Consider the following 22,103-nt stretch of genomic DNA (forward strand, 5'->3'; position numbering starts at 1 on the left):
GCAAGTGGATGGGTTTTTGCAACTTTTGACTTGATTTTATTACCTTAACACAGGGCTACTCAACTTAAGATGGCTAAGGGGCCACTCAGCAAAATACCAAAAGTCCAAGGGGCCGCCATAAAAATTACGGTCCTATTTTGGATTTTTCGATTTTGTAACACACAATAAAATGTACATTTTGACATCATATTCAGGGGTGCACATAACTTTCCGTTTGGGGGGGGGGGTTTCAGCACGGTGCCCACCGGGACAGTTTTGTCAACGGGGGGGGGGGGGGGGGGGGGGGATGCTGCGCGAGAAAAAAAGGACGCTTTGCTTCCAAATTCCGAATTTCGCCGTTTTTTTTTTCACTCACGCTGTTTGGTGAACCCCCCAAGGTTGGTGCCCTGTGCTGCGCTGCTTTTATCCGCCAAATTTGGGACGTTCACGGCATATTTTTGCACCATTACGGTACGTTCATCATCGGTGACTGACGAGTGCCTCTAACAGCCGCTGCGTGCAGCGGGCTGCGAGTCGCAGCCTGTCTGTGTGTCAGGATGCGAGGCTCACACAATCACAGCATGCGTCCCCCTGCGCCTATGGCTGTACATGGGGCCGACACGTGCTTTAGCGTGAGTGTGTGAGTGTGGCTTCAGGAAGTAAATCTCCAGGCTTTTATTTTTTAGTTTTGCTAAAAAATAAAAGCTTGGAAATTCCGGTCCCAGCTGTTGGTACGCAAAAGCGCCTCGCGTCGTCTGATGTGGTGCTCATTATTTATTTTGGGTGCGCATGCGCACCTGCGCACCAGTTATGTGCACCCCTGATCATATTCTTTTCACTGTACCAGTTTATTTTGTGTGTATGTCCAGTGGCATCAGTTCAGCAAAAGCTAAGGTATGGCAAGGTTAGGGTTGCCAACTCCCAGAGATTGAAATAAGGGACACCTATCCTGGGCGGGAAAATGTGGGGGTCAAACCCCCCCAAAAACCCCAAATGCATAGAAAACTATGCATTATACCTGTAACAATTGACGCACCTGTATGTATGTCTGTCTGTTTGTTTTCAAAAAATGTTTTAGCAACCCATACATTTGAACGGAAATGTATATTTTTAAAATGTATATTTTTATTTAAAAAAAAAAAAAAAAAAAAAAAGTTTTTTTTTTGGGGGGTTTGACCATCGGGCCGCCAAGACGCGGCGTGCGGGCCGCATGCGGCCCGCGGGCCGCGTGTTGAGTAGCGCTGCCTTAACACATTGCGTGCCAATCGCGTAGTTCTACGCGAACCTAAATAACAGCGCAGCGTGCCAGTCGCGTAGATCTACGCGAAGTGGTCTTTTTTTTTTTTTTTCTCTCGCAGTGACACATTTCATTGTAGCACACCCGGAAACGGAAATGAATGTCAATCGAAGATTTTCGTTCCCATCCGCCGCCGCTCTAAAGCTTCCGTTAAATCGCCATTATCTCGGTGTTGTTTTTCTCTGCGCTGAACGCTGTTTAAAACTTTTTTTAGAAACTGCGACAACTGCAAAATGGAATGTCGCCGATTGAAAATGTCTTCTCTGGGCCACTCACACTGTGTGTACTGTGCTACCCTGTGTGTCTACAAAAAGTTTAACGTGCGGTCATAAGGTATTTAGCGAGGTCTGTGGTGAGGTGAAAAAAACAAAAAAACAACCCTAAATCGCTGGCAGTCGTGAGTACATTATGATATTAAACTCTGGCATGGAATGTGTTCATAAACATTGTCATAAATACTATATGCTTCCAGTCGCTAGTTTAAAGTCTTCTTTCAATAATCATGATATGAGTTTTGGTAAATTATGGTCCCATTTATTTTAAAATTGATGATAAAGTAGGGTATGCTGTAGGAGGGGCGTGGCTACCTTGTGATGATTTGATTGACAAGCTACACAGCCAATAGCATTCATTCCCCACCCCCGCTCTGGTCCCAACCAATAGCATTCATTTCCGTGTGCATAGGATATGACGTGATATAGAAAGATGGCGGATTTGAAATTGCTGAAAAATAGGCTTCATTTACGGCCTGTAGAGTCTATGGGCGTAACTTTGTCCATTTCTTTTTTACAGTCTATGATCTGGAGAGAAAGTAATCACAGTCTTTAGCTCAGGTAACCCCTGAGGTTATCTCTTGGAAAATTGCTTAATACACTGTGAATTCAGCAACAAGACTTTTTAAAAGGGCCTGTTTCAGTTTGCAAGCACAGACGCTGTATACAGACAGACTCCATGCCAAAAATGGTGGATAATTAAATAATGTTCTCTTTTTATATGAAATGCATACTGTAGAGTCTACAATATGTAGACAGTAATGGTTTTGATAATAACAATTGCCCGGGGCAATAAGTAAACTGTTAAGGAACAGTAGCTTAGTCATTTGCATTTTTCATAAAGTTGCTCTCTTTTGGTCATCATGGATTATTTCCCAAATGATTATTAATTTAAAAAACAAAAAAGATTACACACTCTGCTCAATACAACACTGCTGCAAAGATTAAAACGGCTTTAGCTCAACCGCTGCCAAACAATATTGTAGTCCTTTGCAGTGGTGGAAACTGGAGAGCATTTATTTGATTATATCAGTGGTGGAAAAACTACTCAAACTTTTTACTTAAGTAAAAGTATCAATACTGCATCGTGGAAATATTCTGTTACAAGTAAAAGTCCGGAATTAAAAATGTACTTGAGTAAAAGTATGACAGTATTGGTATCAAAATGTACTTAAAAGTACCAAAAATAAGAGCACTAAAATGTTTGAAAATAGCAGATCTACAAGCTCACAACGTGTCGCGATGCGACACGTTGTGAGCTTGTAGATCGGCTATTTTCAAATAGCCTATGTATAAAATATGTCTGAAGTGGTTAATATATGTTTTATAATATAAGAATTGATATCTGCAAAGTAACTAGTAACTAAAGTTTTCAAATAATTGTCGTGGAGTAAAAGTACAATATTTGCCTCTGAGATGTAGTGGAGTAGAAGTAAAAGTACTGAACATTGGAAATACTCCAGTAAAGTAAAAAATAACTCGAGTACAGTACTTAAGTAAATGTACTTAGTTACTTTACGCCACTGGATTATATTGAGCACGATTTTAGAAACAGGACAAAATGTGTGCACAAGATTTAAAAGGGAAACGAGTGGCAGGAGGCGGCAAGAAGCCCAAAGGGCTCATACGAGGCCTCTACCTACAGTATGTGAACACAGCATATCATTGCTGTCGAACAGAAACCTCTTATCTCCATAATTTAACTTTTCTTTTTTTCCTAAATTAACGCCCTACTTGATCGCACTACAGTATCACACGAAAGGTAGCAGATCAACAATCTCGAAACGCGGCGCGAAGCGACGCGTTTTGAGCTTGTAGATCTGCTACTGTTGCTCATTTTGACTTTGAATCCTGAAAAGTAACGGTTTTGGACGTAAACGATATACATTAATATAGAACATGATTTCAAATGACAATTAGCCAACATTGGCACGCAATGATTATATATTATTAAAAATTACATGATTACAACTGATTGCAAGTAACTCACACACAAACGCACTTACTGCAGTTTAGACACTCCTACGCTCACTCATCCCTTACTATTGTTACAGATGTGTTTTTTCATGATCAATAAAGATGTCAAATCAACTAAAAGTACTTTTACTCAAGTACAATTTTGTGATGCTTTTTCTTGAGTTTATTCGGTTGGCTTTTCATTGTCTGGGTTTTATGTTAGCAGCAAACATAAGGCAGAAAGACATTCAACCTGTATACTTCAATGTACAGTTTAAGTATTAAACTACTTATCGCAAGTCATAACGTCATCACAATATTCAACAATGTCCTCGCATATTGCATGTTTTCCTAACGTTGTGCAGCCCCACAGAAACTCCCATTACACCTAAGACAGGCACCCTCTGTAGACAGTGTTAAGGCACAGCTCAAGACTTATTTCTTTACTCATGTCTTTACTGTTTTGCTTGCCTGTTATGTATTGTTTTAGCCATTATCTTTATGCCTTTTTTTTTTGCCATTGTTTTATTTTTTATGTTTTGTTTTTTTGCTCTGTAAAGCACTTTGATCTGCATTTATGTCATGAAAGGTGCTATATAAATAAAGTGTATTATTATTATTATTATTTTGAATGCATATCTTCTAAGACAGGCTATAGTCACAGATGGCACACTTAGCCTAAATGTGGGCCCTCGTGTGACCAGCTACTGTACGTAGGCTCTGTCTAATAGGGTCAAGACGGTCTTGTGGGAGGAAGTGACTCTGTGGGAGTAGATGGAGACACTTGGCCCTGATAAACGTCCTTGCCCTGTGGAGTAAGTGGCAGCGACGCTGACCGCATCCATCACGATGGTTTTATGGCTTGTTTCGGGGTCAGGTTTCTCTGGGGCCATGGTGGAACACTACAGGGCCACACCAGAGAGAAACTGGGCCATTTGACATGGACAAGCAACACATTCTTTCAAGAGTGGAAGAGGTCTGTGTGCATTTTATAATATAAATAGGTGTGTAACAGGTAGCCTCTTACAGGTGTGTTTAGCGCCGCCATTGAATGCATATATCGGGGAAACACTGACTAGTCTCATACAGGAGTGTAACTACTTGTCTCATACAGGTGTATAACCACTGGTCTCAGGTGTGTCATTAGTAGGGGTGTCACGATACGCCTAATCCACGATTCGATTCAACTTTCGATTTTAAGCTCACGATTCGATTCGATATTCGATTTTTATTACATCTAAATTTTAAGGCTATTGTCTGTAAAGAAAAACACTTTCTCAATAAATACAAATATTATATTTTGTATAAGAATTATAAATTACAAATGAGAATCTAGAATAATACAATGTTTAACATATTAATAATATAAACTTTGGGTTTTTATCAACTGTCATTGACATTTTCAGATTCTTCTTTAAGATGATTAGTTAACATTCTTTGAAAAGTTATGATTTTTTCCAGGTCTACGAAAAGAAGCCTAACCCTAACCCAAAATAAGCGAACCCAAAGTAGCTTATAATAAGAAGACTTGGAAACACTGCCTTGGACGCTGGACAGTGAGAATCGCGATACGGCTTTTAATTTCGGTACACTGTATCGAACGTCAATTTCGGTTCATTTTCGGTACGTATCGAGTATCGTGACACCCTTAGTCATTAGTCTCATACAGGTGTGTAACTGGGGGCCTCTGAGCACAGGTGCTGTGTATTCAGCACCTGTGCTCAGCCTAGCTTGACCCCTGAACATCCTGCTCAGCAACGCCCAATGACCACTGAAGTTGAACGCACGCACGCACGCACGCACGCACGCACGCACGCACGCACGCACGCACGCACGCACGCACGCACGCACGCACGCACGCACGCACGCACGCACGCACGCACACACACACACACACACACACACACACACACACACACACACACACACACACACACACACACACACACACACACACACACACACACACACACACACACACACACACAACCTTCACTTAAACAGCGTACATCATTACAAACAATAAGCATAATAGCGCACACACTTAAAAGTAGCTAATCATATCATACTCTGCACCTTAAAGGGATAGCTCACCCCCAAAATGACTTTGTTTCTATCGATTAGTCACCCCATGGAGACTTGAATTCATGGATATTTTTGGGGTTTTTCCTAAGCCAATAATTTGATGACCGGTAGGCAGCGGTTCCGGTAGGAGACACAATGGAGACTCTTCGTGTCTCCTACCGGAACCGCTGCCGATCATCAAATCATTGTAATTTTTTGGGTGAAGTATCCCTTTAATCTCATGTACAACGCACTGATACTCTTGCACTAATGTCTATGTCATGAACAGTATATACCAGCTGCTGTGCTCATGAACCTTATTTCTAAACCTCATGTACACAATGTTTGGATGGATGTGCCATGTGTAAATATGTTACCTTGTTGTCTCTTTTTTGATTATTTCCTTTTTTGTTGCCTTTTTTCCCCCTCTTCTTTCTATTCTTTCTCTTTCTAGAAACAATCAAAGCGATGGAGCTTGCACAAAAATGAATTTCACCCACTGTTTTACACCAGTAAACCAGTAATGTGACAATAAAGATGGTTCAACAAATCAAGGGTTCAGTATATTTAATCTAAGAACACCACCGTGTGAAGAATGGAAACATGTCGGCATATGGTTGCTTTAAAGGAAAAGTGGAAACAAATGCCCTTCACAGTCTTGGCATAAGATAATGGCTTCACTTTGTCACCCGTCTGACAAGAAAATGTGCCGTGATTCATTCAAGCCCATTTTATCCCTAAGATCTTACAAAAATTAGCATTTTGCATTGTCACAAGAAGAAGAAAATCCCATTTCGGTGTTTAAACACTTCCAGTTAAAAATGACATCCTTGAAAGGAGAGCAAAGGATCTCTTCTAGACACCACTTGAACAGAAATGGAAAACAGTAATAGGAAAATGGAATAGGTTGCAGACCCGTAATATGAATTACTTGGATGAAAAACACTAGGAAACCTCTTTTGAATTGCAATGTGTTGTGAAATTAGTCTCCTTCCGTACACTAGAATCAACATGTTGTGAACAAGAAAGGGGCACACCACGGAGCGCATATCGCCACCAGGCCGGGTGGCCTACCCAGGGCCGTGTAAGAGGCAGAATGTGATATTGCAGGGGTGATATGTGGTAGCCTGGGACCAGACGAATCTGCCAGTGCAAAAAAAAATTGCCCTCTGCGATTTGGATGTTAGGTGTTGTAATATTGGCTGTCGTCCTAGCGATATTGTTGTTGATGTTGTTGTATGAAGATTACATTAAACTTTTTGTTGTAGCAGCATTCGATGGAAGAAATGATGTGATTGCATGTAACAATGTTAGATAATGGTCTTTCTGGCAGCATGATCATGTACCAGGAGGCACGCCCCAATAACAATAATGACACCATCTGATTCAGTGACATCAAACAGTGTCTCCCTCTCTTGTCTCTGGTCCGTGCGCTATTTTGTTGAAGACTGGTCCTCCCAAAAATGACGTTTCTTTCATATTTGTGGCACCCTATGGGTCGAAGTGATCAGTGCAGTAGACTGTAGCCCCGAAGAGATATGGTTCACTTTTGGGTTGAAAATGTCAAAAGGTCAAGGTCGCATTTGATTAACTCCTGACGCATTGTGAGAGCAACATGTCTCATCAAGAGCACAAGCCCACATGGATTTTCTCCTAACCTCCCACATCACCAGTACAGACTAGAAGAAAACATGACGAAGACAGGATTGTTCAATCCTTTGTGTATTTCAGTGAGGGCAAAAGTCTGCCTTGTAGATAAAAGATGCTTTTGTCTCGTTCTCTCAGGCAGGAAAGAAAATATATGTAAAAAAAAAAAAGACGAGAGAGAGAGAACAACAAACCATAAGGGAACAAGGTATGACTGATTCTTCAAATCAAATCAAAATCCCGTCATCCTAAAGGAAGCCCTTGTTTGAATTATTTGACAGGGATGCAGTCGACTGTGGGCACTCCGTGCAATCGTTATCTTCCGCATTCCAAAAAGATGACACCAGCAGGAAAGCTTCCCCGATGAGGCTCATGGGTGCGATCGATCTGATAAGATCCTGCAGCACTGGAGGCTATAATAAAGACACTGCTGCTCCGGTGATCAAGCACCCAAATCAAAGGGAAAAGGATGAGATTGACACAGATTGCACTCCACTCATGCTTTAATATTAATTGAACCTCTACTACTGGAGTGTGTTAGTGATCGCCCTGCTCTTTCCTCGAAGTCAGCATAGATTCAAATGCATCTGTAATGATGGCGTAAAACCTTAATGATCAGGGGGGACGAAAGGGATGAAAGCGGAACGGTGGGTTAGAAAAGGAATAACTGGATATTACCGGTAGATTTATCAGCCATTATTTGACTTTTTTGGTGATATCGACAATTATGCAGCTGATGTGTTCCAATTTTTGAAGTAGCCAACGCATTGTGACTGAGCTTGCAGATCGGCTATTTTTATCCATGAAAAGGTTATTTGTGTTTATTTTTATTTATGTGTTTGCTTATAAGTTAAATGTTCCCAAATAGAAACATCAATCAAATCTAAGGCTTTTCAATTGTTTTCAACTGCAATCTTTTCTTTCTTTGTGTTCTTTTTTCTACAAAATATCGGTTAAAACATCTGTGATTTGTGGTCAAGGACTCTCCAAAATCACTGAAAAATCCACCATCTGTTGGGCTCTCTACTGGAGATCAGGCCAAACCGGTGGTGCATTGAAAAGCCATGGCCAACCATGCCAGATCAGTGCCGTTATTATGAACCAGGTAACTCCACTCCAGTGGGGGATATCGTATAGAGGAGCATTTTTCTCTAGCCAAGCAGGAGAGCCACCTGCGTCTAATAAAAACAGGCCTTTCAAAGCACTTCTAGACCTCCACACAAAGGCTGAGCTCACTCTGGCTTACGTCACTCTCTCTCTCTCAGTGAAGTTTCATCTGACAATATAACCACTGACCTTCTCAAATGAACTATTTTTAGAGGGGAGTAAGCTGGCCCCTGCTTCATAAAAAAAAGGAAAAAAAGTTTTTGTTTTACAGGCTTGCTTTTCCTTCTTGCTGATCACTTAACTTAGCACATATTAAAATCCTCCCGTGCATTTAACTTGTGAGTGTAAAAAACGTCCCAAATGGGCCCATTTCACTTATCGTTGCAAGTAATCACATTTGCAACAATAAAAAAAACACTGTGTGGGCCTCAAGTTAGCCGAGGCCCAGAGAGAGGGCCACCATTCAGCTTCTGAAATGGAAGCTGGTAGGTACAGTATGGCTACAGAAGACGATTTTTATAATCGATTACATAGATTAGTTTGATCAACTCTTGCACCCCCGGTTGAATTTTACAAAGTGTAAGAGTGCTTTGGTGGGGGCCGGACCTGATACGCTACAGAACAGGTGACGAGTGGGAATATCATCGCAAGCATCTGTGGTTTCTGTGGAGGTAATGTGAGCTGACTAGTGTCTCTCAACCAATTGCCATCTGAATCAGATAAGTTTCAAATGGCACAGTCCTGATCAGACAGCATCTCGAGCATTTTGTGGTGTCAGTATGCTACTGAGCAGAGTTCGTGGATGCCTGCGGGCCTTGGTTGGAACTAGAGTACCTGGCAGTGGCCAGATGCTTGGAAAAACACAGTTACTATATGGCACAGTCAGCTCTGATGTCACTTCCTACAACGGTCAACCGGTTCCATGAGCAAGACATGCTCCAAATCTCTAGACAAAGCATTGTTTCATGCAAAGTAATATCCTGTATATTGATTCAACTCCAAATTGACATTCACGGGTACATTTCTACATTGACACTCAAGAGTTTACTGTGTAAATGGCTAGCCCCTGTTTGTTTGGAGACACTCTTGCTGAAGGTCCAGAGGGACCGAAACGTCAGTGTTTAAGTGTTGAATATCTCTGCTGTCGGGCAGAAGCCAGCCAACTCCAAAATGTTCATTTTTCAGGAAATGATGACAAAAAAAAAAGTTAGGAGGTTTTGTTCATCATTGATAAGAACAGCTGAATGGACCTCCAAGCTCACAATGAGGTTGGAGGTCAAAAGGGGTGGAGCCTGGAGTCAACAAAACCAGCTAACTCCACCCCCCTTTGGTGGAGTTAGCTGGTTTAGCAGAAAGTTTGAGGATCCAATGGAGTTAGCTGGTTTTGTCAGAAGCACTTTTTAATACTTTTCATTGGTTCAATATTGTTTTTACCAACACACAGACGTAAAGGGTGTTCAATAGCACTGATTTATGAGAAAAAAATGCTTAAAGGGATACTTCACTTTCAAATAAAATAAACATTAAAAAAAATTATTAAAAAAAAATGAAAGAAGTTATGGCAAAATAAAGGCCCCCTCACGCATTAGAGTGTCCTACTAATGTGTGAGGGGCCTTTATTTAGCCATAACTTCTTTCATTTTTTTTAAATAATTTTTTTAAATGTTTATTTTATTTGAAAGTGAAGTATCCCTTTAAGCGTCAAAATGGAGTTAGCTGGTTTCTGCCCGACAGCGCCGATATATACATTTGGTGCAGCTGAGCAGTGGGGGGGGGGGGGGGGGGGGGGGGGTTCCGTCATTAACGGTCATTTGATACTGACCAACGCACCTGCATCCGAGCTAAGTGGATGTGCAATTATTTCCTTTGAAATTAATACACTAACGGAGCTAAATGAACACTCAAGAGTTCACTGTGTAGCCTACATCAGGGGTCTTCAACAGGGGGTCCGGGACCCCTAAGGGGGTCCTCAGAGCTACTATAGGGGGTCCGCCAAATCTTTGTGTGATAGGATTTAGTTTTTTTTACATTAACCACTTGAACCCTAGAATTCCTTTTCTGAGGGGAACATTAGCCGAAAATAGCAGATCTACAAGCTCTCTGTAGATCGGCTATTTTTGGCAAAGAGGCTATAGGTGTAGAGGGAAAAAAGAGCAGACTAAGTAAAAAAAAAAACTTTAATATGAAACACAATTTTATACAATATAGAGTAGGGGGTCCCTGCTTCATCTCTCTCTCAGCTAGGGGGTCCTTGGCCTGAAAACGTTGAAGACCCCTGGCCTACATGGTTAGTCCCTTTCCCTGTTTTTTTTCACATGGCCTAACTGTGCAGCTGGAAGACAAGTAGGCTACGCTTCCCCTGAAAGCATCTGAGTCAGAGCGGACATCCGACAAGATCACACTGTTAACATGACTTACGTAACGGCACTACCCGAGAACGTCGAGCTCTCGGCTCCGTGTTCCCCACAGACCCGCCCACCCGGTCCACCGCATATGCATCTGAGAAGAAACATCCAGGCACCTTGGAGAAAAACAGGTTCCACAGACTAAAATAGATAGCCGGCGCACAAGTAGGGCCCGGGCGCTCTCAGACGGAGGGGGAGGCAATCCTTGCGTCGAGGAAGAAGAGGTCAGGACAGTCAGTTTCTGTTCAGGGCAAATGAATGCGCTGCTAAGAGGTCTAAAGATGGAATGTATAAACCGCAGTATGAAATCCTCTCAATTGATTCAACACGAAGAAGCTGCCTTTGCGGTTACACCACATCAAGTGCATTCCCCTACAAGATCACATTGATGTTTCAGTATTTTTGCATGTTTTGTACAGTTTACTGCCGTTTTGTGTGGCCAAAAAAAGCCAAAAACAAACCATCACTGATGAGTAATCAACCTCAGCGATCAGCACAAAAAGAGACAAATGCATTTATTGTTGCAGATCGAGAGGAAATCTGAGACACTTGCAGATGCAGCGTCCCAGGAATGACCGTGAATACAAGAAGGGGCCGATGAACCAGAGAACTTTGTTCTTTCCAACCCCCTTAAACATTACTCTAACCTCCAGAAACCTCATACCAGAGAAAGTATCTGAAAGCCTCAGCACTGTGACTCCGGGTCCCTCCGCGTTTGGCTCGTGCGCTGGGATGTGGGGGCCTTTGGGCACGCGTTCAAGAACGGCGCACTCCGACAAGTGTGAGCGGGACAGGCATGTCTCCTCTGCTGGGAAGTCTGTGCCGCGGCCGTTGTTCTCACAGGCAGCCTCTGTTTGTCTCGCGGCAGGGTGTCAAGTGCACAGTGCTCAAACTTCATCTGCCCCACTTTGATTTGAACTTCACTTTTAGACACTCTACTGTAGGTTGTCCGTCCTTTTTTCCCCCCGGGAAACACTTCAACAGATGTTTTGGCCACTTCAACAGACGTTAACCCATTAAGACCGGGAACGCGTCTGTGTAATTCTTAGATTTCTTTGGCTGTTCAAAATTAGCAGATATACAAGCTCATAGCGATAAAAATCGTGAAAATGTATGCAAATCTTTGAATATCTATTTTCTAAAGCGATTCTTTTTACGCAAATCTTTGCTTGGGGGGTCCCTGGAACAAAATATTTTAAGATAGGGGTCCATGGCCAAATACAGTACATATCATTTTGGGTGGCGCTTGACATGAATAAAAAAATATTTAAATTTAAAAGACATTTGTAGAATCCCCAAAAGCAAAGATTTGAGTTACAAATGTTTGTACACATTTTCACGATTTTTCAAAAAATTGCAGATCTACAAGCTCATAGTGCCCTGCATGGTGCCACGCTATGAGCTTGTATATCTGCTAATTTTTTAATAGCCAAAGAAATCTCAAAATGACACACAGACGCGTTCCCGGTCTTAATGGGTTAAGTATGCCGCGCACACCATGCAGGACTGGCCACGTACGCAGTGCACACCAGCAGCTAGACCGTTTCAAATGCGATCCCACGCTCTCCAAGGACACAGACACACACAGAAACAGCCAGACAGACAGACAGACACAAAAGGTTGTATTGGGGCCCGATATCCCGACAGTGACCTATAAGGTCAAAGAGGGATGTTTATCCCCGGCAAGGATGCACAGCATTGATTAAGGCGTTCATGCATCATTCATGGGGCTGAACTTGCAGTCTCTCTCCCTCACAGTATCGGCTGTGTCGGCAGCCCTTGTTAAAAACTGCAAAATCATATGGGTAAAAGGCGGGGCGGGGGGGGGGGATTGGGTGAAGGCAGGCATATTGTAACGCAAACTCACCAGAGAGCTACTATGAGACCCAGTTTATAACAAGGGGAGTGGAACATTATAGGACCGAGGGAGAAAAAGGAGCGTGTGTGTGTGTGTGTGTGTGTGAGAGAGGTTTTGTGATTACCCCGTGTTCACTGTGAGGGCAATTAATCATATCTTTTAATTATTTATTTCTGTGGGCCAATGAGCGGTTGGTTTGAGCACTGCGCGGTGCACGAGAGAGAGAGGCCTGAGCTCATGGGCCAGTTTCTGCAACAAAAAAAAAATGCACCCGCAGCCCACCGACTTTTTTTTAGAGAGAAGCCTGCATCGTAATGAGGTGGGGGTGGGTGGGTGGGGGGCCTCCTTGTGTGTGCCTGTGTGGGGGATAAGAGTGTGTGTGTGTGTGTGTGGAGAGGGGGGGGGGCTATAGCTTCAAGACTGTAGCGCACACACAGTAATGCAGAGGGCACTTCTCTCTCTCTCTCTCTCTTCTCTCTCTCTCTCTCTCTCTCTCTCTCTCTCTCTCTCTCTCTCTCTCTCTCTCTCTCTCTCTCTCTCTCTCTCTCTCTCTCTCTCTCTCTCTCTCTCTCTCTCTCTCTCTCTCTCTCTCTCTCTCTCTCTCTCTCTCGGGAGTGTGTTATGTAAGACCCTCCAGGCCATTGTTTTAGTGCGATGGCTCCCCACTACCATCTTTCTTCTTGCAAGCCACTCGTCGCATGTTTCGGCGAGACACGCACACAGTCTGGTGGCGTCACGGAGAACGCCAGGGATCATACATATATTATTGTGTCATTTCAAGAGACTGGATAATGGCTAGCGGCTGCATTTAGACTAGTGCGGTGCGACATAGGCTACAGTACAACGTTGCCCTATGGATAGTGACAAGCTAATAAAGTACACTACATGCTGCGCTCATTACATAACATGCACTTGTCTAATTATATCATTTTAAGGTAATTGTGTAATTACTCTATTATACTAATTGGATTTTTTTTAAATTAACTTTACGCAGATAATTGTATACTATGTTGGCTATCCCATGCCAAAAATAGTACACTGAGGGCTTTGAATGTGGTTTGTTTACCGTCTTGTCTATTAGAGGCTTTATGGACGAGCTGATTTTGTGGGAGACCCCCCCTAAACAATGCTTTCATTCTAATCTACACACTCATTAAATCAATTCCTTCCACTTTGCTGAGCAATTGTTATGTCTGCTCCATATATGCTTACTGCTATAGCATGGAGATAGTGTAGGTATACTGTATGTATGGTGTTGTTTTGAGCAATCTAGGCTCCACAGGTGAACCGCCATTCACTTTGCAACAGAGTAATCTCTCAAGAACCGATTCAGAGCTGCGCTACTGAATCTGTCGGGAGCCCCGTTCAGAACGTGTGAGCATTGGCCAACAAGTGGGCGTGCCTTCAGATCAGGAAGCAGGCCGCGCTTTACCCAATCAAATGTAGTGGGCGGGATTTACATCTGTGCATTCGCTTCCCACTGGAAACAAACTCATTTAACAATGGCGTCCTCGGAGCCGACAAAACAACGGAAAGTTAGTAACATTTTAACTTTAGTTCTTCCATCATAGAAACAAGTGGGCTTATAACCAAAACGATCCATGTTCTTTGGGAGAAATGGTGTTAATGTTCTGTGGAGAAATTTTGTTAGTGGGAATGAAAACATAGGCCCACCACCGGAAGTGGAGGGCTGAGGGCAGAGACCAAACGCCGGTTTCCAGTCATCGTCAGTCTATTTAATCACTCCCCCCAGAGTCAAATGCAAAAGTGAAAAACGCTGGGGGTGCTGTTTTTCCTTTTTATTTGACCTGGGATCCCAGATTGTCAACAGAGTGACACTATAAATGCTTCCAAAACGGTCCGATCTTAGACATGAGATTAGACCAAAATAAACACTGGAACAGGTTTTGGCGTAGTTGGACTTTTGACCACTAACAACAAGCTTGCTGCATTGACACAAGGATCCCAGATGTCTCCCCATGTCTATGCATGCACTGTTCTTGCATGTTTGGTACAGGCAGTCCACAATGGGTAAAGGGAATAAGGTTACATTGCATGCCTAGGCTACTATATATATATATGCTGCCCTGCAATTCCATGCTGCAGGCTGGGGACGAGAAGACACAAAGAAAAACCATGGAGACGCAATAACAATGAAACTGAAAGTTGGAACTGCTCAGCAGTGGTGGAAAGTAACTAAGTACATTTACTTAAGGACTGTACTTAAGTACAATTTTGAGGTATTTGTACTTTACTTGAGTAATTCCAATTTCCAATACTTTTACTTCTACTCCACTACATCTCAGAGGCAAATATTGTACCTTTACTCCACTACAATAATTTGAAAACTTTAGTTACTAGTTACTTTTCAGATATAAATTATGATATAATGAAACATACTGTACATTATTAACCACTTTCGTCCTATTTTATACCTAGACTATTTGAATATAGCCGATCTACAAGCTCGCGTCGCGATGCGACGCGTTGTGAGCTTGTAGATCGGCTATTTTCGAACATTTTAGTACTTTTACTTTTGGTACTTTAAATACATTTTGATAGCAATACTTTTTTGCTCAAGTAAATTTTTAATTCTGGACTTTTACTTGTAACAGAGTACATCTACATTGCAGTATTGATACTTTTACTTAAGTAAAACATTTGTGTACTTTTTCCACCACTGCTCAGAGTGCAAATATTCCCAAGGAAATGACTTTGTTTTCTATGGGGAAACCAAAAGCAACTGTACATAGTAGGAGAACTGCATTGATCTCTGAACAGTAGATCATCATAGCAGGTCTATAGCCTTGGATCAAGACTTTTTTTTATCGATTATGACATTTGCATAATAGATAAAACAAAAGTAAAAGTCAGATTAGATCAAATGCATCTATGATAGTCTTGATCCAAGGCTATGGCAGGTCTTCTAAAGCATTGGTTCTCATAGTGGGGTCCGGGGACCCCCGGGGGTCCTTGAGGGGGTTCCAGGGGGTCCCCAGCAGAATGTGCTAACACAGCATCACAATCATTTTAACCACTGTATCCATTAATATGTTGGCTATTCAAAAATAGCAGATCTATAAGCTCACAGTTGTACATCTGCTATTTTTTGCACATTTTTGAATAGTTTTGAATTTGTTTAACATAAATCTTCTGTTCTGGGCCTGGGGGTCCCTGGCACAAAGCATTTTCAGATGGGGGTCCACGACCAAATACATATCAATTTGGGGGGTCCTTGACATGAAAAAGTTTGAGAACCATTGTTCTAAAGCAGTGGTTCTCATATAGTGGGGTCCAGGCAGGGACCATCAGGGATTGAGGGGATTCCAAAAATAATGGACCCCTACGGATCTGCAATAACTCTGTCTCTGAAAGCGTGCAAATGGAACCAAATGGACCCTTGCAGGTCTATTTGGTTCCATTTGCACGCTTTCAGAGTTACTGGGGTTCCTAGCCTTGGATCAAGACTAATCATAGTATTTGGTCGATTTTGACATTTGCATGATCTATGAAAGTAAAACTCTAACAAATCTATGACAGTCTTGATCCAAGGCTGGGGGTCCCTATGAGAACCAAATGGACCCCCTTTTTGGGAGGACTTCTCTCTCTCTCTCTCTCCTCTCATCACCTTACCTTGGAGGTTCTGCACTCGGATGTCGCTGATCTGTCCGATCAACTCCTCGCGCTCGAACCAGTCCGGTTCCCACTCGTGTCCGGCCATGATGACGATCTGGGACTGGGACTGGGACCCCCACCACCACCACCGCCCACCACCACGGTGATCGGTGAAGTTTACCACGGGGGAAAAAAAGAAGAGATATCCTCGGGGGGGTTATATGCAATAAAGAGATGTTTAGGTCGTTTGATGCGGTGCTTGTCCTCCGCAATTCCTCCTCTCTCTCTCAGTCTCTATAGTCTAGTCTCCACACACTGGGCTGGGGGTCTATTGTGCCGGACGCAGGACGGGTGCCAATGCCATGCTGGTTTGGTTTGGTTTGAGAGAGAGAGATTTCTCTGAATAATAACCTAACCAAATGGTGTTTTTTGGCACCCTCCGGGCATTGTTGTGTCGCTGAGTCTCTCTCTCTCTCTCTCTCTCTCTCTCTCTCCCTCTCTCTCTCTCTCTCTCTTCCTCTCTCTCTCTCTCTACCGTGACGTATAGAAAAAGGAGGAGGGTTAGAGCTAAACGGAGGGAGAGAGTGCTGCAGCACCTGGTTGGTGTTTGCATGCAGAGAGAGAGAGAGAGAGAGAGAGAGAGAGGTGGGATGGAGCAATGCGAAGCATTATACAGCAGCACAGGGCTGCATGGAGGGAAGTGCACCGCCCACCAGTAGTAGGTGGTGGTGGAGGACAGTAACTGAGTACATTTACTTGAGTAGGCATTTTTGGAGTATTATTAGTATTTTTTTTCTTCTTTGCACCAATGCAAGCTCATGACTTTCCCTGAGCTATACGTTTCAAATAGAAATATAGCTGCAAGCAGCGATACTAGGGGCCAAGGAATGAAATTGAATAGGCAATATGCAAAAGCCATAGAAACAGAATAGATTGACAAAGCAGCCAATGCAATTAACAAATGAGCATCCAGAACAGCTGAGCAGAGGGCTGAAGGATTGTGGATGTTATAATGCATCTCTGTATCGTGTTGCTTATAATGCATATTTCACAAATTCTGTTATTATGAAAAAAGTTTGCAATTTATCTTACTTCATCTTTCTAGACAACACAGATGGATTGTAGTATTCTAATTAGGCTTATACATTTTTGTCACCATAGCAGCAATATGTGGTTATAGTCGGCTTCATATTCCGACAGTGGATGTCGGGGGTGCCCCTCTGCCACTGTAAGAAGTCAACTTTAAACCTAAAATATAAAATAAGCTACGTAGCGCAAAGGTCAATATTGGAGGTCATTAGGCTGTTTATAATGATAATAATAATAATGATTCCAACAGGGGAAACTACTTTTCAGCTTGACCCAGCTGAGGTGGTCATATTTAGCAATCAGGGGAGCAATTGAGAACCCCACTCATGGACAACTACATTTTCCATTTCTTTTTTCATTTACTTTTTATATATGTTTGTAATTTTTATCTTATTTGAAAGTGAAATATCCCCTTTAAGCCATATTTCAAATATAGTGGACATATTTGAACTATTGAACTATTTTTTTTTATGTATACAGTGTTGCATTGATATTAATAAAATGTACATGGAAATTTGCACTTTTTAATACTTTACTTGAGTATTACTTTGGGGTTGGGCATATACTTTGTCCACCACTGCCACCCATCACCATGCCAGCCCCCATGCATGCATGCATACCTACATTAATTTGTGTTATATATCAATGAATCAACACGAAAACAAATCTAATCATTTTATAATCAACTTCATTAACATGATTAGCAGCTTAATTAGTCCTATTTTTACATGTAACGGTGTCAATTAAAAATAGCAAAAATAGCCGATCTACAAGTTCACAATGTATCGCAAAGCATTAAGAGTTTGTATAGATCGGCTATTTGTCTGTATTTTTCAAATAAATCTATTTCTCATGTACAATTATGATAATAATGACACCACAGGAAGCATGTGAAAGGCCCATCAGTGCTTTGTGATTGGATTAACCCAGCTATGCTCATGAGTCAAAGACTCAATTCATACAAGAGTCCGTTTGCAAGTAAAATCAGAGGTACAAATCTCTTGATCCTTGGCAAGATGCCAGTCATAAATCACTATGCACTATGTATAGTTTTAGTTTGTTTACAGATGGGAATTTCCACTAAGCTTGTTTAACCATATGAACCCTGTCATCCCTATGCTGGACATAGGTGAACATTTGGCGAAAATAGCAGATCTACACACTCACGTCACGTGAGCTTGTAGATCGGCTATTGTCAGTGAAGAGATTTGGTGTAGAGGGAAAAAAGGAGGGCACCAAGTATAGACGACTGGGGGACCCCAATACAGGTATAGGGTTTAAGCAGTTTCTTTTTTAAATGTAGTTTTACAAGTTGCAAGTTCAGTTCAATAAAGTCACAGTGATCATGTTTAAACTTCAGGTCATAAAGCAATGTAGCCTATTCGTTTTTTTCCAGACATGGGCTCTGTTTTTGCAAATCTGTTACGGATATTTAAGTAGGTTTCTGAATAACTTTGAAAACTCTATTGCAACATATGTTTCTGTTTTCAGGACTATACATGTTGATCCTTTTAACAACATGAACCGTAGAATCCCTATTCTGGCCATGTTATAACAGATCCTGTGTTGTTTTGTCTTATCACATAGTTTGCTAAAGATTTCATTGAGTTATTTTTTTATAAAAAAATTATAATTACCAATTGGAAAATATTACCAACTGGATCAAGTAGACCTCTGCTGTGTTCCTACGGGAATTCATCTATGAATTAAGGGTGGGGACTTGTGAGTTACTTCTCTGATAAGCAAGCAGTGAGCCCAGAGAACGAGACGACTGCATGGTAATGACACATGGCATGTTCTCAAGTTTATTAACCCATTTAGACCGGGAACGCATCTCTGTCATTTTAAGATTTATTTGGCTATTCAAAAATTAGCAGATATACAAGCTCATAGCGCGGCACAGAGTGCCGCACTATGAGCTTGTAGATCTGCTATTATTGAGTAATCTTGAATGTTTGTGCGAATATTTGAATATATATATATATTTTTTAAAGGGAACGTTTGTAACTCAAATCTTCTTGCTTCATGGGGGACCCTGGAACTAAATATTTTGAGATGGGGGTCCGCGGCCAAATACACATTTTGGGTGGTCCTTGACATGGAAAAGTTTGAGCATCACTGATACTATAGCAACATAGGTTTAAAAAAAACAAAACTGTTAGGATTTAGGAGACATTAGAATCCCCCAGAAGCAAAGATTTGAGTTACAAATGTTTGCTTTAAAAGATTTGCACACATTTTCACGATACAAAAAAGAAAAAGCAGATCTACAAGAGCTGCTATTTTTTTAATAGCCAAAGAAATCTAAAAATGACACAAATTCTTTCCCGGTCTGATTGGGTTAAGCACATACAGAAAAGATATACATTTGCAGAGGTTACATACTGTACATGTGGCTGGAAGATATGAGACATGACTGATAGAGCTATAAGCTGGACGAGGACAGCACAGGAACAGACTTAACATACAGTCCTGTGACAAAAGAGAAATATGCAGTATATACGCATATTATGATCTATGGTAGTGGTTCTTGAACATGTTCATGTCAAGGACGCCTCTTGTTCCCCCTCTATACTAAATCACTTCACCCAAAATAGATGACCTACAAGCTCACGACATGTTGCGTTACAGCACATTGTGAGCTTGTAGATCCGTTCGTCTGTTAGCCTATTTTCGCTCACCGTTGACCTATTTTGACATTCCCAGAATATAGGGATGCTAGGGTTCAAGTGGTTAAAGATTTCTCTGCATCCCATGTTTATAATGCATTATAAATGTACTTATAAGGCATTACAATATGCTTATAACACTGTAATTATAGCCTAATGCTTCATAACAATAATCCTGACACAACAAGCATTTTATAATGACTTCTTAGGTTGTGATCTGTTTTTAACACTGCATAATTACAGTTAGGCATTCATACAGTACTGTAAGTACTCGTAACACAATATAAAGCCTCTTATGATGTCAAGTGGGGCGGCAGTGGCTCAGGGGTAGAGTGGCCGGTAGAGCGGCCGAATGGGAACCGCAAGGTTCTCATGCAGTTCGATCCCGGGCTCCCCCAGAAGAGTTAGTGTCGAAGAGTCCTTGAGCAAGACACTGAACCCTTAATTGCTCCCGATGAGCAGGTTGGTGCCTTGCATGGTTTCCTCCGCCATCGGTGTGTGAATGTGTGTGTGAATGGGTGAATGTAATGCACAATCTATGTAAAGCGCTTTGGATAAAAGCGCTATATAAATGCGGCATTTACCATTTATAAGTCACTATACTGTACGTGGTCATTGAATGTTTTACGCAAAGTGAAAAAAATGCTTTAAATCTATAAAAGAACACACAAACCATTTCTACCTACACCTTCAGTAATGTCATTTCTTAAAGCCCCCAGTTTTCCTCACCCGTTTTCATAACTTTTCATAACCCACAATAACACACAGTTTATGGAAGAATATTCTAATCACTGAAAATATGAGCAAAGCCAGCCCGTCAGGCACCAGAGTATCTAAGGGCAAACAAATATAGGCAAATGTCACAGTATGTATTTTAGTCTAGTCATAGTTTCTCAATGTCAATAGTGGGTCAACCCAGAGCGTTTTCATTTGAGGTTTTGTTTTGAAATCAGAGAGGGAGGGTCTGGTGTCCTGTCTGGATACATTGTAACTTCAAGGCGAAAACAGTTTGGTTTTGTTTCCATCAGCTTTGATCGCTTAGCTTTTTGAAAGCCATTTTGTTCAAGCCGTCTATATACGGTTTAAATTGAATCCTCAAATCTTGGCAGTGCATTATCATAAAACATTTGCATCAGTGCTGTCTTATGCGTATAGCCTACTGTGTATACTGATTTAATCTACCACAAACACAAAAAAAGTCCTGGGGACTTGTTTACATTGGGGTCCTATGTATTCAATTCATCAACATAGCATATAAATAACACAACAAAACATATCAACAAATATAAAACATTATTATGTACAAAGGAGAAAAGGGGAAAAAATAAAGAAAAATGAGTTTACCTCCCCTTGTGGTCTCCTAATAGATGGATTTCCAGGCCTGTTTTGTAAAGAAGCCAGTGACCCACATGTGTTATGGGATGGTGTCAGGGCATCCCACATTTTGGTGGCAGAGTAGTAGAATGAGAATTTTCCCATGTTTGTTCTACTGCATTTATATAGCTGCCTTTTCTCAAAAGCGCTTTACAATGTATTTCACATTCCCCGCGGAGGAAACTACAAGGCACCAACATGCTCATTGGAAGCAGGTAAGTGTCTTGCTTAAGGACACTTATGGCTGACACACAACCAGAAGCAACCGGGGATCCAACCGACAACCCCTCCTATTCCAAGACGGCCGCTCGACCTCCTGACCCACTCCCGTCCTAGCTTGCTGCTTTATCGGCACTGAAAGATCCCTTGTCTGAATTGGATCTTTAGCATCAGATGTGTAACATAAAATCTGATCTGTTAAATGACAATGTTGTGACTATAGAGTCAGTGGTGGAAAAAGTACTACAATTTGTTAGTACAAGTAAAAGTATCAATCTGCAATGTGGAAATACGCTGTTACAAGTAAAAGTCTGGAATTTACTTGAGCAAAAGTACAAAAGTATTGGTATCAAAACGTACTGAAAGTACCAAAAGTAGAAAGTACTCATTATGCAGAATGTCCCATTTCAAAATGTATAAAATGTATTACAAGCTTTTGAAAATAGAAGATCTACAAGCTGCGACGCATTGTGAGCTTGTAGATCGGCTATTTTCAAATGGCCGAAATGTATATAGGGCTGAAGTAAATCTACAAAGTAACTAAAGTTTTAA

At 41.6% G+C, this 22,103-nt stretch overlaps 1 protein-coding gene across 1 annotated transcript in view; it reads right to left on the reverse strand.

Moving 5' to 3' along the window:
• LOC308073947 (uncharacterized protein) overlaps window positions 1-16,810 on the reverse strand; it is a 79,790-nt gene extending 62,980 nt beyond the window's left edge. Inside the window, exons 1-2 of the mRNA XM_080413240.1 lie at window positions 16,736-16,810; window positions 16,219-16,705 (exon numbers count right to left, since the gene is read on the reverse strand). Coding sequence (XP_080269366.1) covers window positions 16,219-16,306 — 88 coding nt within the window. The 5' untranslated portion in view covers window positions 16,307-16,705; window positions 16,736-16,810. The remainder of the gene's footprint in view (window positions 1-16,218; window positions 16,706-16,735) is intronic.
• Window positions 16,811-22,103: the final 5,293 nt, after the last annotated feature.

Source organism: Gymnoscopelus braueri (assembly GCF_963280865.1).
Source record: "Gymnoscopelus braueri genome assembly, chromosome: 19".
Classification (NCBI taxonomy): domain Eukaryota; kingdom Metazoa; phylum Chordata; class Actinopteri; order Myctophiformes; family Myctophidae; genus Gymnoscopelus; species Gymnoscopelus braueri.